The 15,656-nt window shown below is 33.7% G+C and overlaps 1 protein-coding gene across 2 annotated transcripts in view; it reads right to left on the reverse strand.

Annotated features, from left to right (window-relative positions):
• LOC110450648 (small integral membrane protein 14-like) overlaps positions 1-15,656 on the reverse strand; it is a 26,596-nt gene continuing 10,940 nt past the window's right edge. The window contains exons 3-7 of one of the 2 annotated variants that reach the window (XM_021498275.1): positions 6,983-7,011; positions 6,356-6,432; positions 3,401-3,449; positions 2,963-3,108; positions 1-2,667 (exon numbers count right to left, since the gene is read on the reverse strand). In XM_021498275.1, the coding sequence (XP_021353950.1) occupies positions 2,629-2,667; positions 2,963-3,108; positions 3,401-3,449; positions 6,356-6,427 (306 nt within the window). In that variant the 5' untranslated portion in view covers positions 6,428-6,432; positions 6,983-7,011 and the 3' untranslated portion in view covers positions 1-2,628. Of the gene's footprint in view, positions 2,668-2,962; positions 3,109-3,400; positions 3,450-6,355; positions 6,433-6,982; positions 7,092-15,656 lie in introns of those variants that run through there. The other variant, XM_021498274.1, reaches the window with a different exon arrangement.

Raw genomic sequence — 15,656 nt, forward strand, 5'->3', positions numbered from 1 at the left:
CCCAGCCCAGCCCAGCCCAGCCCCCCACTCCCCTAGGTAATTTCCATAAACCTCACACCAAGCTCGTTAACATTAACAAACGTTTATATCACAAAAAGCTCACCCACCATCTTATACACACTACAATTCTCCTTACTGACCAATCAATAATCTCTTTACATACATTGCACATCATTCAAACTTTATCGTTGATCAGCGCCTTTAAACTGTATGTAATTACTAAATATTGACTTTGTGGAGATAAAATACATACAATTTGTAGCACTCTCTATCAGTACCGTAACAACAGTCATCACTCTGTAACACTTTTCTATAGGTATCAGCCTAGATACAAACTTAATGCTGAACTCATGACATATCTTGCTTGACATGAAAAAGGAGGATCATCAGTGTTAATTAAACATGGACAATCGAAGCGCCTACTTCAAAAGATTGCTGCTAGCTAATAATCTGTAATATCTAATTATGATATTTCAGTGTCCCAACATGTATTGTTGTGAAAAAGGTTGATAAATGTTCCAAACAAAATGTATGTGTGTAACTTGGATGAGGACATAGAAAGTTAAATTTCTGTTTTATTTATTTATAGAAACTGTGCTGAATCTCGTCTTTCAAAATAGCATAGCAGCCAAAACAGATACAAAAGTAACTTCCTAGGTCCATCTGATCAAAATTCTATTAGCTTCACAAAATGTCAATGCTACTCTCTTATAAAGTATATTTTCAAAAATTTATGTTTCAGAACTAATACTGCATGTATAGGGATCCAACACGATCATCCGATGACAAAAACAAATACGAGAAATATTGTAATTTTACAGATGTTTCCCAAAAATTTCATTGTATGCATTAATGACTTGTAAGCTTATATGGCTTTAAACTGGGCCCAGGAAATTATAAAAACTGAAGTATTATCTACAATGACATTTTTATAGCTTACATTATCACTTGTCTATTAACCCTATACTTAATTTCATGCACATTAATAACGGTGTATATATGTACAGGACTCAGCATTTACCTATTTTTGACCTATTTCAATTATAAGATTTTATATAGTATATTTTTATTTCTACACTGTAGTGTAAAGTATGGATTGATATAATGATGGAATATATGTCGCATATATGTCATGATCATGTGCTTGATTTTGGCTAATAAGATTTGCTTCATTATATATCAAACAGATGTGATTGCTCAAACATTATAAACTTAATATTTATTGATTTCAAATTCACTAGAGTTTATTTGTTTTAGAATGATTTCCTGTGTGTGATATTATGGAAGTGATAAATTCAGATTGTATTTGCTCGGAAATTTGCCTGTTTTGTTTGAAAATATTTGCTCTTAATTTACACTAACACATCTAGATTTTATACTTCCTAAGCCTTGCAGAAAATGACCATGATAGTAAACTATTCTACATTATAATAATGGTGAAACAATGGCTACACATCTGAAGCAACAACAAACACTTACTGAACTTGGTTCAATAGCACTTAACAATATAAACAAAGGCAAAAAGAATTGAAATCACAAAAATTTGAAAATCCAAAGAATGATTAAGTGAAATCTATAAACCAAATTTAAAAAGAAAATCCAACAGCCCAACCATTTTTTACTCTTAGGGAACTCAGGTGTTGTAGTTATATTTAGAACACTTTTCAGTATTATACAATTGTAATAAAGAACAAAATACTGCCATTGCTTTAACTTGTTACAGGAAATTACCAGAGCTAGGCATCCTTTCTACTTTAGAGTTCCTTGAAGAAGGCACTTGACTAATTCTATAGTTTAAGACTATTTTTATGCTTTTTGTTTATAAATAAAACTAAGTTAACGACTACAAAACATTGGATACATAAATTGACATGCAAAAAAATGCTATCACAGACTAATGAATATCAATTATCAATTTAGATCAGATACCATTTACACTAGCTATAGTTTTAGACCATCAGACTGAGGATAGTTTTTTTGGATGAGGATAGTTTTTGTGTTGAATTACATGAAAAAAGTTTTCAACTTGAAAAAATAAGACTGCTTTTAAGTCAGCAGTACCAATGACTGCTAATAGTTGTAACTGTAAGATAACCTGGTTATAAATTGTATAAAAATGAAAAACCTGTACAGTACATTCAGATCATTTCATTAAGTTAAATCATTTTTCTTCTAATAAGGACTTTAATATGTCACTTATTAACGAAACAAAATAAACCCTTAACAGTATCTATATCTCACTGTGTACAAAAAAGGTATTTTCATTTTTCATGTTAAAACTTCCAAAAATGTTCCTAAAACAGTGTGTAACAGATGATTATCTACATGTATATCAAAATTTAGTTAATTTACCTACGTAACGTAGCAATCACTGATTACAGTGTTTCCCTTTTTTCACAATAGCATGTGGAGTTAATGTTTTCTTTTTTCTCTCAATCAATATAATGATCTTTTGCTCAGCAGTGAAAGCAGATGCCTATGTGTATATATACAGTCCCCTTAAAAAAATATGGCACCCTCTTGAGACAAAAAAGTCGTAGAAATGAAATGTTAGATCCTCCACCAGATGATGACACAGAATGTTGTACAGCCACTGTGAGATTATAACCATGCTCCACTTTTCTGTCTTCAGTTAACAGAAGGACCCGGAGGAGGGGGACTGGGATCCTGAAATGTCAACGTAAATATGGTATCACTATCTACTTAAACATCTTATGTCTGCAAAATCAACAGTACACTATATAGCTACTTAGTCGAGCAAGGTCATCCAAATATGACCTTCATATCACCTTCATATCTACTACAGGTATATATATATTTTTCAATATTCCAGATAGTAAAAAGTAGGACATTCAATGTTGACATTGAAACCAGGTACACTGTAGATTGCCTTATACTTTTTCTGAAGTACTCTCTACTCAAAATTTCATTGACATCATTATCTTTTGGAGAGCAGACTTACATTGTTCCTGGCCGGTTTGGAGTCGCCAGTATTTCTCATGCTCCTGGGACGAAACAGGAAAAGAGCTGTGGCCAAAGCGACCCATCCGAACATCATGAGCATCATGTTGTTTAAGCCTCCATCTGGGGCAGTATTGGCACCAGGTACTGAAATATATACAAAAGTTCCATTAATCAAAGGTTCGTGAAACAAAGGGTTTTATAAATTTATTGGGAAAACATGTCTGCCTGATTTTGAGATTAACATGTTCACATCATTTCAAAAATTGGTGGAAAAAAAATGTTTTAAGTACTATTATATATCTTTTTAAGAACGGTTTCACATTTTATTTTTAATTCATTCCAGAGGATCATAGAGGAACAAAAAAAATATATATCTTGCTGACTTTCACATTATGAATAAGATTCTATATTGATGATTATCTGTGACTATACTTACAGTCTGTCAAACACTCATTGTCTGTGCAGTATGACTGGGTGTTTCTCAGCTGAAAAATTAATCAATAAATCTCAATAGACAACACGTGTCTCCATCACATAAGTCTCACAAACATTACTGGAAGTTAGATGTACACAGCTTCAGAATGTATAGCATCATTGTCCTAAATCTTGCATGTTCAATATTTCTTTCACTACCTGTCTTTTTTACTGCTTTATTATATATTGGTAAGTAATATTTTGTATGTACATAGTAACGAATTAACAGAGAGCTGTAGCAATAAACGTTATCTGTCCATAGCTATGATTCAGGATTTTTCCTTTGAACATATACGTGTAAACATTTTCGGGTACATTAATGATTTAGTACACTGTATTGTACATGTATGTGTGTAATATGTCCGCTATAGTAGTTTAGTAATATCTCTGTTAATGCTCGTCAGTTTTGTTTCTGTATTGCTTTAGGCCCTTTGACTACTCAAGTCATTAAGAGCAAAACAACACTTCAAACAGACATTTCCTAAAACAGAAAAATCAAACTAACTAAAAAGTTAAAATGTTTAAAAGATGCAAAAAACATCAACAAACAAATGAACTTGAGTTTCATGAATTAAAGCTAAATATATGATAGTTAAATATACATAGTCCACAGAAATGTTAAATCAATTGTCGGGAAATTATATTATAAATATATGTATTAAATAGGTATATAACTAAACTTTAAGGCTGAAACATAAAGTGTGTTTCTTGTTCTATCCATCTCAAAATTAAGATGAGTACATATGTTGTATAACTTAAGTTAGTTTTCCAAGAGTATGAAATCTGATATGGCCAATCTCTCTCATTCATATACAGTGATGTACCATAATTCTTTCATGTTATAATTATTTCCCCATTGGTTTCTACATTAATTCAATGTTTTAGTAAATTTTTACAACTTAATTTTTTACTCAAATTTCGATAAAAAAATTGTACACAGCTGGAGATTTATTCACACCAGTGCTTCAATATTCTGTAACAGGAAAGAGAGTATACTGTGTGTTTCCATCGGGGATCAAACCAATGACCCATGACCACTGGGCATGAGCTAAAGGTAAATTCCCTCTAGTAAGAAGCTTAGAAGGCGACCGTAATGCTATATAGGATAAGTTAAATATAAGTTTATTTCTGGTTCAGGACAATTATATAGTCCTCTACATATACCAGCTACCACACTTCTATTAGTAATGTTGATATAATCAAAGTCGTCTGTTGTCCCATATATCAAATTATTCATGACTGATAAATTTTTGACCAAGCTCTGCACAATTATTTTTTACGTCATACCTCATCCTATGTTCACATTTTGCTTGAAGAATTTATTTCGGCCAAATAATTTATCATGGATAAAATTCTGAGAAACATCAATATGTATCACCAACATAAAATGCAGGAGTCTGCAAGCTGATGCCAACTTGCATTTGGTAGAAGTAGAATCCTATAAGATAAGTTCATTCCGGTTCAGGAATTATCAAATTCCTCTATACCAGGCTTATGTTAATAGGACGAAAAATGAAGCAGAGAAATTTTAATGAAGAAGTGTCTTAACATCATATCAAATGGGAAATAACATAATGTGAAAGACTTATGTCACGTCACTGTAGTATATACAATAAATTAACGTAATAGTTTTATTTGAGGTCTTTATGTTGAACATGTACATGTTACTACGTGGTCACCCATACTGAAAAAAAGACCAAATCTCCCTAGAAAATGTTGAAAGAAGGGCAACCGAACTAGTTCCATCCATAAAAGATCTTGTACCCTGAACGTATTCGTCGGCTAGGGCTACCATCGCTTGAATATATATAGAAGACTAAGAGCTGCTATGGTAAAAATCTATAAGCTGATAATTATAAACACCATAGATATATAACTAACCAACAAATCATCCCTGCCTTAGGTTTTTAGTATTCATTCATAGACAGAGCTAAAGCGTGGATGTAATTTATATCCAGAAGTTTGAGTCTTAAAGTCTTTCTCCAGATCTGGTACGTACACATATAGATGTGACAAAGTCTTCTTCTGTAATTGGTTTATGTTAAATTATTATATTAATGAGATTTTGGATAAAGTAGCATTAATTATATTGTGAAATTGTACTTTTTATAAAATTAACAGAATCTTTATCTTACGTACATGTGTAATTAATCGATACATAGATAGCTCTTTTTAAAGTAATGTATATGTTTTTATCAACACAATGTAAATTGTGATTTACATGTCTCTTTTACAGAGATGATAGTTTTCGATAGAGAACGCGCGGATACAGATCTTCATTCGTGTAAACCCCCAACCCATAGTTGGGGTAGGTATTTTAATATTGTATGTGATAATGTAAACAAGCGCTAACTGATGAGGATAATTGTATTTAATATAATTATGTATAAGTAATTCGTAAAGGTAATTTCAACTATTGATTATGATGAAGTCAGTCATTGTAAAGTTATTCCTATTTTTGAATAACCTATTGTGTGTGAACGGATCAAATATGTATGCACCGAAGGTACATGTAAGGAATTATATATGTGAGCGCTGTGTTTCATTATGTAATCAATTGTATTGTGTCTTTGTAGGTTTTTTTGATTATGTTCCACATATTGTGGGAATAAACCGGTAAACAAGAAATCTGCGTCTACCTTGACTTTTCATTCAACTTTACACAACCTCAATACAAGGGGTTACTTATATAATATTACGTTGTATACGTGTCCTCTGCGCAGCCTGTAAATGACTATGAAGAAGTGTCAACAGATCTAGAATCAATGAATCATGCTTACAGAGACGTCGACCACCATGAACCTAGTACTAACATTAATACCCGGCCTCCTCTGCCCCGGACAACGCAATAAATAAAAAAATCTCTCGTCGTCCGAAAGCTTTGTGATCGCAGCTACCATGAACCATGTTTACTTACCAAGTTAATGAGTCTTTGCATGGCATGTTCATGATTCCAAACACACTCACATGGGTCAAAACCGTCAGCCATTTTCACTGTAACAAATTAAAAAGTTGATCTTGTATATATATATATATAAAGATATGTAAATTCTCCCAAGGTCTCCGACACCCGATTTGTTACTAACGTCCGAATTTTTTTATCTTGTCGTCAGAAAGCTACGTTATCGTGCCCGTTATCGCAGCTACAGATGTATGTACCTAAATGTTTGTGTAAGTGTATGTGGTCACTTCGGTCTACATGCATATTGATTACATCGATAGGCCTATGTAAGTAAATAAATCTGGTGTTTGGGCGCGTCGAAACTCGAACTGGAAAGCTGTCCTCGAACAATGCACCCTTTATATAATGACGAGTATTACATATAGCACAACCAGACACTTTCCTCTTGACAGGTCACAATGACCGACTTGCTTATCAACTCGCGAAACTCAAGTTAACATTTTGGAAAATAGACAACAATACTTCGTTACGTGCAACCTCTGAGTAAATACGCGTGTTTTCATCGCAATGATAATATAACTCGAAAAACTGTACACTAATAACGATGAGTAAAATAAACCGTCGAGCATATGGCCATCCTACCTGTGATGTTTTCGTCTAAACCTCTAACACTTCATCCACTTCCGCCTGTCCTCAGATTTATCAACAAAGACACGTCAGGGTTTAGCAAAGTCCCCGGATGAACGCAAAGAATTTTGCCCGGGAAATGATTGAAATATGAAATAGACATTTTAACATTTATACGTCCAAATATACTTAGCTATTTATTTTGTTGAAAAACGAACTATACATTTTATACATATGCCCTGTTATACTTAGAAATTATTGAAATATGAATTAAACATGTTATACATGTATATATCCTCGGGTTACCGGATTCCGCGCACTTAACGATTTCGTACTCATATCGGCAGAAAACTGTTGAAATTACGGATCAGTGTCATAAACATGTATACAATCTACAAAAGGAAACAAAAAACTTGCAACATAAAACTGTATTTAAAAAAAAAGAGAACAAACAATTTTTTTACAAATTTTCTCCCGTCGGAAGTAGCCGTCATATGTTTCCGTGTGTCTATTCTGATTTAGTGTTCAAAGAAAGATAACTCGAATACACTTAAAAGAATTTCTCTACAGTGACCCTGCAAGAACAACAACACTTTGATCGTCAAATTAATTATCAAAACAATTTCTTTTAAATATCACACTTTTAATTGATTTTTCAAGATGTCAAATTGAACGAATTCATGTAATTTTAGAAATTTATTTATTATATTTTATTTAGTTATTGACTCTCTTATATAGAATCTGTTATTTATTTTTTCTGCAGTCTTATATGGGTTTTGGTTGATGGTAAGTTATTTCTATTTTTGTTCTGTTTAAAATTCGAAGTAGGGTTATTATACAGGGAATCCTTTTACAGGGTAACAAGTGAAACTGTCTAGAATAGTAGCTATTGATGAAGTGTGGTTATTATACAGGGAATCCTTATACGAGGTAACATGTGAAACTGTTTAGAATAGTAGCTATTGATGAAGTGTGGTTATTATACAGGGAATCCTTAGACGGGGTTACATGTGAAACTGTCTAGAATGGTAGTTATTGATGAAGTTTGGTTATTATACAGGGAATCCTTATACGGGGCAACATGTGAAACTGTCTAGAATAGTAACTATTGATGAAGTGTGGTTATGATACAGGGAATCCTTATACGGGGTTACATGTGAAACTGTCTAGAATGGTAGCTATTGATGAAGCGTGGTTATTATACAGGGAATCCTTTTACATGGTAACAAGTGAAACTGTCTAGAATAGTACGTAACTATTGATCAAGCGTGGTTATTATACAGGGAATCCTTTTACAGGGCAACAAGTGAAACTGTCTAGAATAGTAACTATTGATGAAGTGTGGGTATTATACAGGGAATCCTTATACAGGGTAACATGTGAATCTGTCTAGAATGGTAGCTATTGATGAAGTGTGGTTATGATACAGGGAATCCTTATACGGGGAAACATGTGAAACTGTCTAGAATAGTACGTAGCTATTGATGAAGTGTGGTTATGATACAGGGAATCCTTATACGGGGCAACATGTGAAACTGTCTAGAATGGTAGTTATTGATGAAGTTTGGTTATTATACAGGGAATCCTTATACAGGGTAACATGTGAATCTGTCTAGAATGGTAGCTATTGATGAAGTGTGGTTATGATACAGGGAATCCTTATACGGGGGAACATGTGAAACTGAAAAGTAGCTATTGATGAAGATTGGTTATTATACAGGGAATCCTTATACGGGGTTACATGTGAAACTGAATAGTAGCTATTGATGAAGTGTGGTTACTATACAGGGAATATTTATACGGGGTAACATGTGAAACTGTCTAGAATAGTACGTAGCTATTGATGAAGTGTGGTTATTATACAGGGAATCCTTATACGGGGTAACATGTGAAACTGAAAAGTAGCTATTGATGAAGATTGGTTATTATACAGGGAATCCTTATACGGGGTAACATGTGAAACTGTCTAGAATGGTAGCTATTGATGAAGGGTGGTTATTATACAGGGAATCCTTATACGGGGTAACATGTGAAACTGTCTAGAATAGTAGTTATTGATGAAGTGTGGTTATTATACAGGGAATACTTATACGGGGTAACATGTGAAACTGTCTAGAATAGTAGTTATTGATGAAGTGTGGTTATTATACAGGGAATACTTATACGGGGTAACATGTGAAACTGTCTAGAATAGTAGTTATTGATGAAGTGTGGTTATTATACATGGAATCCTTATACAGGGTAACATGTGAAACTGTCTAGAATGGTAGTTATTGATGAGGTGTGGTTATTATACAGGGAATCCTTATACGGGGTTACATGTGAAACTGTCTAGAATGGTAGCTATTAATGAAGTGGGGTTATTATACAGGGAATCCTTATACGCGGTAACATGTGAAACTGTCTAGAATAGTACGTAGCTATTGATGAAGGGTGGTTATTATACAGGGAATCCTTATACGGGGCAACATGTGAAACTGTCTAGAATGGTAGTTATTGATGAGGTGTGGTTATTATACAGGGAATCCTTATACGCGGTAACATGTGAAACTGTCTAGAATAGTAGGTAGCTATTGATGAAGTGTGGTTATTATACAGTGAATCCTTATACGGGGTAACATGTGAAACTGTCTAGAATAGTAGCTATTGATGAAGTGTGGTTATTATACAGTGAATCCTTATACGGGGTAACATGTGAAACTGTCTAGAATAGTACGTAACTATTGATGAAGTGTGGTTATTATACAGGGAATACTTATACGGGGTAACATGTGAAACTGTCTAGAATAGTACGTAGATATTGATGAAGTGTGGTTATTATACAGGGAATACTTATGCGGGGTAACATGTGAAACTGTCTAGAATAGTACGTAGCTATTGATGAAGGGTGGTTATTATACAGGGAATCCTTATACGGGGCAACATGTGAAACTGTCTAGAATGGTAGTTATTGATGAAGTGTGGTTATTATACAGGGAATACTTATGCGGGGTAACATGTGAAACTGTCTAGAATAGTAGTTATTGATGCAGTGTGGTTATTATACAGGGAATCCTTATACAGGGTAACATGTCAAACTGTCTAGAATGGTAGTTATTGATGAGGTGTGGTTATTATACAGGGAATCCTTATACGCGGTAACATGTGAAACTGTCTAGAATAGTACGGAATCCTTATACGGGGTAACATGTGAAACTGTCTAGAATGGTAGTTATTGATGAAGTGTGGTTATTATACAGGGAATACTTATACGGGGTAACATGTGAAACTGTCTAGAATAGTACGTAACTATTGATGAAGTGTGGTTATTATACAGGGAATACTTATACGGGGTAACATGTGAAACTGAAAAGTAGCTATTGATGAAGTGTGGTTATTATACAGGAAATCTTTATACTGGGTAACATGTGAAACTGTCTAGAATGGTAGCTATTAATGAAGTGGGGTTATTATACAGGGAATCCTTATACGCGGTAACATGTGAAACTGTCTAGAATAGTAGCTATTGATGAAGTGTGGTTATTATACAGGGAATCCTTATACGCGGTAACATGTGAAACTGTCTAGAATAGTACGGAATCCTTATACGGGGTAACATGTGAAACTGTCTAGAATAGTAGCCATTGTTATACTTTTACGTCTTATTCTCTATACTCTGCTATAGTGAAAAAAGTTTGAAATTCCAGATGATTGCCACAGAAAACTGTTGACCGGTCAACATCGAAATGTTGACTGGCTTTGAGTGAAATGTTGACTGCTAACGACACAGCTCATTACTATTCGGTATTTCCCGGCCATTACCAGGCAACTTCCGCTGTTAAGCAATTACCAATAGTGGCATCCCTATAGGAAGTATTGCTCACGTCTGCTTCCGGCCGTCTGCAATGTTTATGTATGTCGGCTGCCTTATGTACAATCATATACAGATTTTCGGAATACACTGCTGCAGAAATTGATGAAATTTCTAATTACACAGACAGTACAAACACCAAGAATGTGATCAGAGTTGCAGAGAAATTAATAACAGAGTATATTGAAGCAAAGCATAACGCATTAGCTCGGGATTGTTTCCAAGATAAATCCAAATTGGAAACGTCAGAAATTTTGAAAAAAGTTATAACAAAACATTTCGGTCAGTATGTGTTATGTTGAACCCTCGGACCAAACTGTTTGGTCCTCTGTTTCAACATGATACATGTTGTCCTCAAATCGAGTCAACAAATGTATATTGAATGACGATGTGAATTATGTTGTTTACTGCTTTGATATGTATTTTTGTTTTTGTTTACGGAGTATAAATATATGCTATCTCTGTATGGAAATAAAAATATTCATCAATGTAATAATATTAATCTTGTTTTGTTTTTGGTATTCATGGTTGAAACGAACGCAGCGTATCAATCAACGAAACATGACGTAAGGGTACTTCAAATGGAACACTTTACATTTACATAAAGATACATCATGAAGCGTCATGTGCATTTTGCAATATGTCTTTTTCAAATCAAATAATGTTGAATAGTAGCTCTAAATATAAAACATCAAATAGCAGTACAAACTCATTTTGCGGTACCCTCACGTGAAAAAACCCTTCACGGACATATTAGATATCAAATCCGTGCTTATATCAAATAATCTATTAAAGAAAGATATTAAGAAACATGAGCAAATCAAAATAAGCAGAGTGAACAAATTGATACAAACACGTGTATTATAGCACAAGTTTGACTCCACACTTAGAGTTACCCCCTTGAAGGTATACTGGTGACGTTGACTATAACTTGGTACCAAAATGTGTTTTTCATAAGTACCAAACGACTTGGTACCAAAACGACCGGGTACCTAAACGACTAGAATTCGAAAACGTCGCTTCTTCTTTTTCTGCTTCTGCCTGGTAAAAGCCTCCTTCAACAGGTTAAGTGAAGATTCTGCTATGTTCGTAGGTGGCCATGGTGTGCATTGTGCAGGACTTACGTTGAAAGGTTAAAAATTGATAAAAACAGGATAAAAAAAAGGACCTCAGAGTTTTGAAACACTGGCCTTGAAGGCGTCAAGTGTGTCGGCGAGGGTGATGTCTGGCGGGAGGGTGTTCCAGTCTCTCACCGTCCTGGGGAAGAAGGACATCTTCCTTGCATCGATCCTGCTTGTCCAGTTTTAGCTGATATTCCAACCTATCTCTAGGTATCTACAAAACTTTATGACAACAGCAACGATTAAGAGGAAGAATCTCCTGATGTAGATACCTGGAATTTCTTAGGTATATAATTAGTACAAACATTAAATTTCAGCATTTCACTTATTATCACTGATTATCTAAATTATTAAAAGGAAAAATTTAAAATCTTCTTTTTATACTAATAGTGGTAGGAGACGTGACAGTCTCTAGCCGTCTGTGTCTAACATGCTAAACATATTTAATTTAAATACAGATACATCCTTCATGGATTGGCATATCAGCTCAAACCAATTGTTTAAACATTCTGCTTACAACTCACATTATCATTTTAACTCTATGATTTTTTTCAAATGGCATTTGTTTCTTTTGGATAAAAATAATAATAGATATTATTATGAACAGCCATGAGTAGAGTACATACTTTTATTCTTGGATACACAAGAACCAAAAGAGGATACTATTACTATCAATATAGTCTAGCTTTATAGCAGAACATGTGATGCGTCATATTAGTGCAGTGTGAATGTGGATCATTCTAAAACAGAGCACGCATAAGTACAAGGATGAATGATTTTGCCCAGCAACAGATTCAAGAATATTATAAAAATACAAGTACAGGTGCATTTTGTATTAAAATGGGTAATGTTATGATTCAATAATATTATACTATACTATTGAAACAAAGGTACAATACGAGCTTCGCTCTCTCCAGGCCATGCCTGAGTCATATTATGAAGGCTTCAAAATTTATCGTCATTCCGGTCGTACAGGCTCGCAAAAAACGGCAACATGCGTTGCTCCGTGACTGCATTGATGTTCTTTTTTACGCAAACAATTAATTTGACATTTTAAATGAAAACCTTGTATTTTTGTTGTATCTCAGGCAGATTTCAAATAAAAAGAAATTTGTTTCTGTATATTCAAACACAACGATAGTTTTTTCTGCATTTTCATCTCAGAATAATGTCATATTTTTCCGTTACTTGATTTAGGACTCACACAATTAAACCAGCCAATCAGCAAGTGTTTCAAACGTTTGTAGTTCCTATCTGAAATAAGTTCCGGCTAATTACTGGGCCACTGAAGGAGTTTAATAAGGAACTGATGACATATTTTTAGATAAATGAAATGTTCAGGTATTTAACTTTTGAAAAATATATACTTTTGATATATTTCCATGTCTGTGTGCGGATTTGCATTGGGGCAAAATGTCTGGGGTCGTTTCTGTTTTGGGTCACCGGTTTTGATGGTAAACTCCGGGTGTCAACTTCTTGGCGCTGTGACACTCCAATATGCCACTAAACCTACCAAAAAAGTCATTTTGTAGCCTTTGCGAGGTATGTATTTATGAATCTAGACAGTTGTCACTACTTTTGAACTTTAAATATTAAAGTTATTAGCTAAAATGTTTGCTAATAACATATAGTAAATGATTTAGTTGTGTGAGTCCTTTAACACAATATAATTCATTATAAAAAAGGCGCATTTTTCTGCGCCATTTGCTTCTTCACCTTACCAAATTATTTTGGAGAAATATATGCAGTAAATTCTTTTACAGTACATTAATGATTGTGTATAAATGTTTTTGTTAAATGTATGTGTTTACTAAAAACAAAACAAGTGTCTACCTGACTTCATCAGAATAATACTGAATGAAAAACAGTGGAAATACAGCATGACATAAACAGTAAGTTATACTTATTGATCGTATAAGTAAATGAAGTTGCAAGAAGATCATCACATTTAAAGCCCTATGTCATTTTCTTTCGTTAAATGTATTCATTATTGGCTATTAATGATATCAGTACATTTACCTTACGGTACCATCTGAAGAAAGCAAAACAGGAATGAATAATGCTAATATTATTTTTGACTCCATACAAACACTGATTGGAAACCTTCTTGTTTTTGACATTGCTATTAACAAGTGTTTCTCGATCATTTCATATTCTGAGATGTCCATCATACATGGTGACAAGTAATTGAAAGCCATGCATTTTGTTGTCCAGTTCAAATAAGAAAAGAAACAGAAAATCTATATGGGTCTTATAATCCTCCACAGACTGTCTCCATTGAAATTGTTACGATTGCCCAGTAAGAGACGTCCTTATCACTTTTAAACTGAATGATTTTAATCTAAAATGAATGTTCATTGAAAAATAAAATGAAGTAATTACAGATACAAAAAGAAATATATGAACTTTATTTGTTTAGAGTTTTGTATCATCGCAACAGCTAAGTAAAGAAAGAAGAAGGATAAAAACGGATTAATATCCAAAATTTTCCAATATGGACGGCAGTTCGATTTAGGTTAATTATCCCTATGTAGATGACATCTAGATGAGTGATTTAATATCGCCAATATTGAATTTGTAAATGTTACTAAGGTGCTTTGAAAAACAACGAACCAGGGCTGATCCAGTGCGGGAGGGTTCAATATGGGGTTAGGGACAAGGAGCCGAGGAAAGTTCGGCCCCGGGATAACTCCGCCAATCCAGATTGTTTGGATCTTGAGCACATATTTATATTTAATGGGTTTTAGCAGTATACATAATGCTTAATATTGACCTGCGTATTGCTTTGATACACATTTTTTAATTTGTCAATTTGGGTCAGGTTCGTCAATTGACACCGGGCAAGTACAGCCCATAGGATACACGGAAAGCCGTTACATTAATTGTGACGTCATAATTATGCTGATTCCAAATCGTATATAAGATATCTCATATAGTATATGAGATATCTTATATAGTATATGAGATATCTTACAGGATCGACATTGCTCCTTGAATAAATGTTAAGTTGGCTTGCCATACATTTTATTACATATGTATATATATGGTCTGTTCTATTAGACAAACAATGTCCACTCCATCTTCTCTTCGGTTTCACTCTGACTGATCGGAATGGGAAGTCTTTACAGGTAGATTCTCAATCCCTCCAATGTTATCGAGTCTGTGATTATCATTATAAACAAATGCTAATAAGTGAGCGTTTGTAATGGGAAAAAACTAGTGAGTGTTCCATTCTGTCAACTCAAATGCAATTGACGAGCAAGTAACTTGTTCTCAGTTTTAATCTTTAACCATCTCTACAGCATCATATTCCTTCCTGTCTCATTAGGTATTTTATCACCAGGATCGAACTCTAAAGAACATTTTACAATTAAAAAAACCCCAATAACATCTGAAACCGACAATTATATGCATTTTATTCTAATATACATGTTCAATATTAAAGTCATAAAAGTAGCCATAGCAAGTAAACAATTATCCGAATTGGATATAAAATGAGACGGAAGCAATTATACTTTTGAAAGGTATCAAAATAAAACATCCATTTGTTAAAATAGTTGAATACCAATCAGCTAAAGTGTAGTGTAAATTTTAATCACAGCTTATTAGGAACTTTTTCTGTGGCATACACTTTGTCAAATGCTAAATTGTCCCCCTTTTTAAAGATAAGATGATGTTATTAACACATATTGATTCAAATAGTAAACTTTTGTTTGTT

Source organism: Mizuhopecten yessoensis, unplaced genomic scaffold (genome assembly GCF_002113885.1).
Source record: "Mizuhopecten yessoensis strain PY_sf001 unplaced genomic scaffold, ASM211388v2 scaffold5409, whole genome shotgun sequence".
NCBI lineage: Eukaryota > Metazoa > Mollusca > Bivalvia > Pectinida > Pectinidae > Mizuhopecten > Mizuhopecten yessoensis.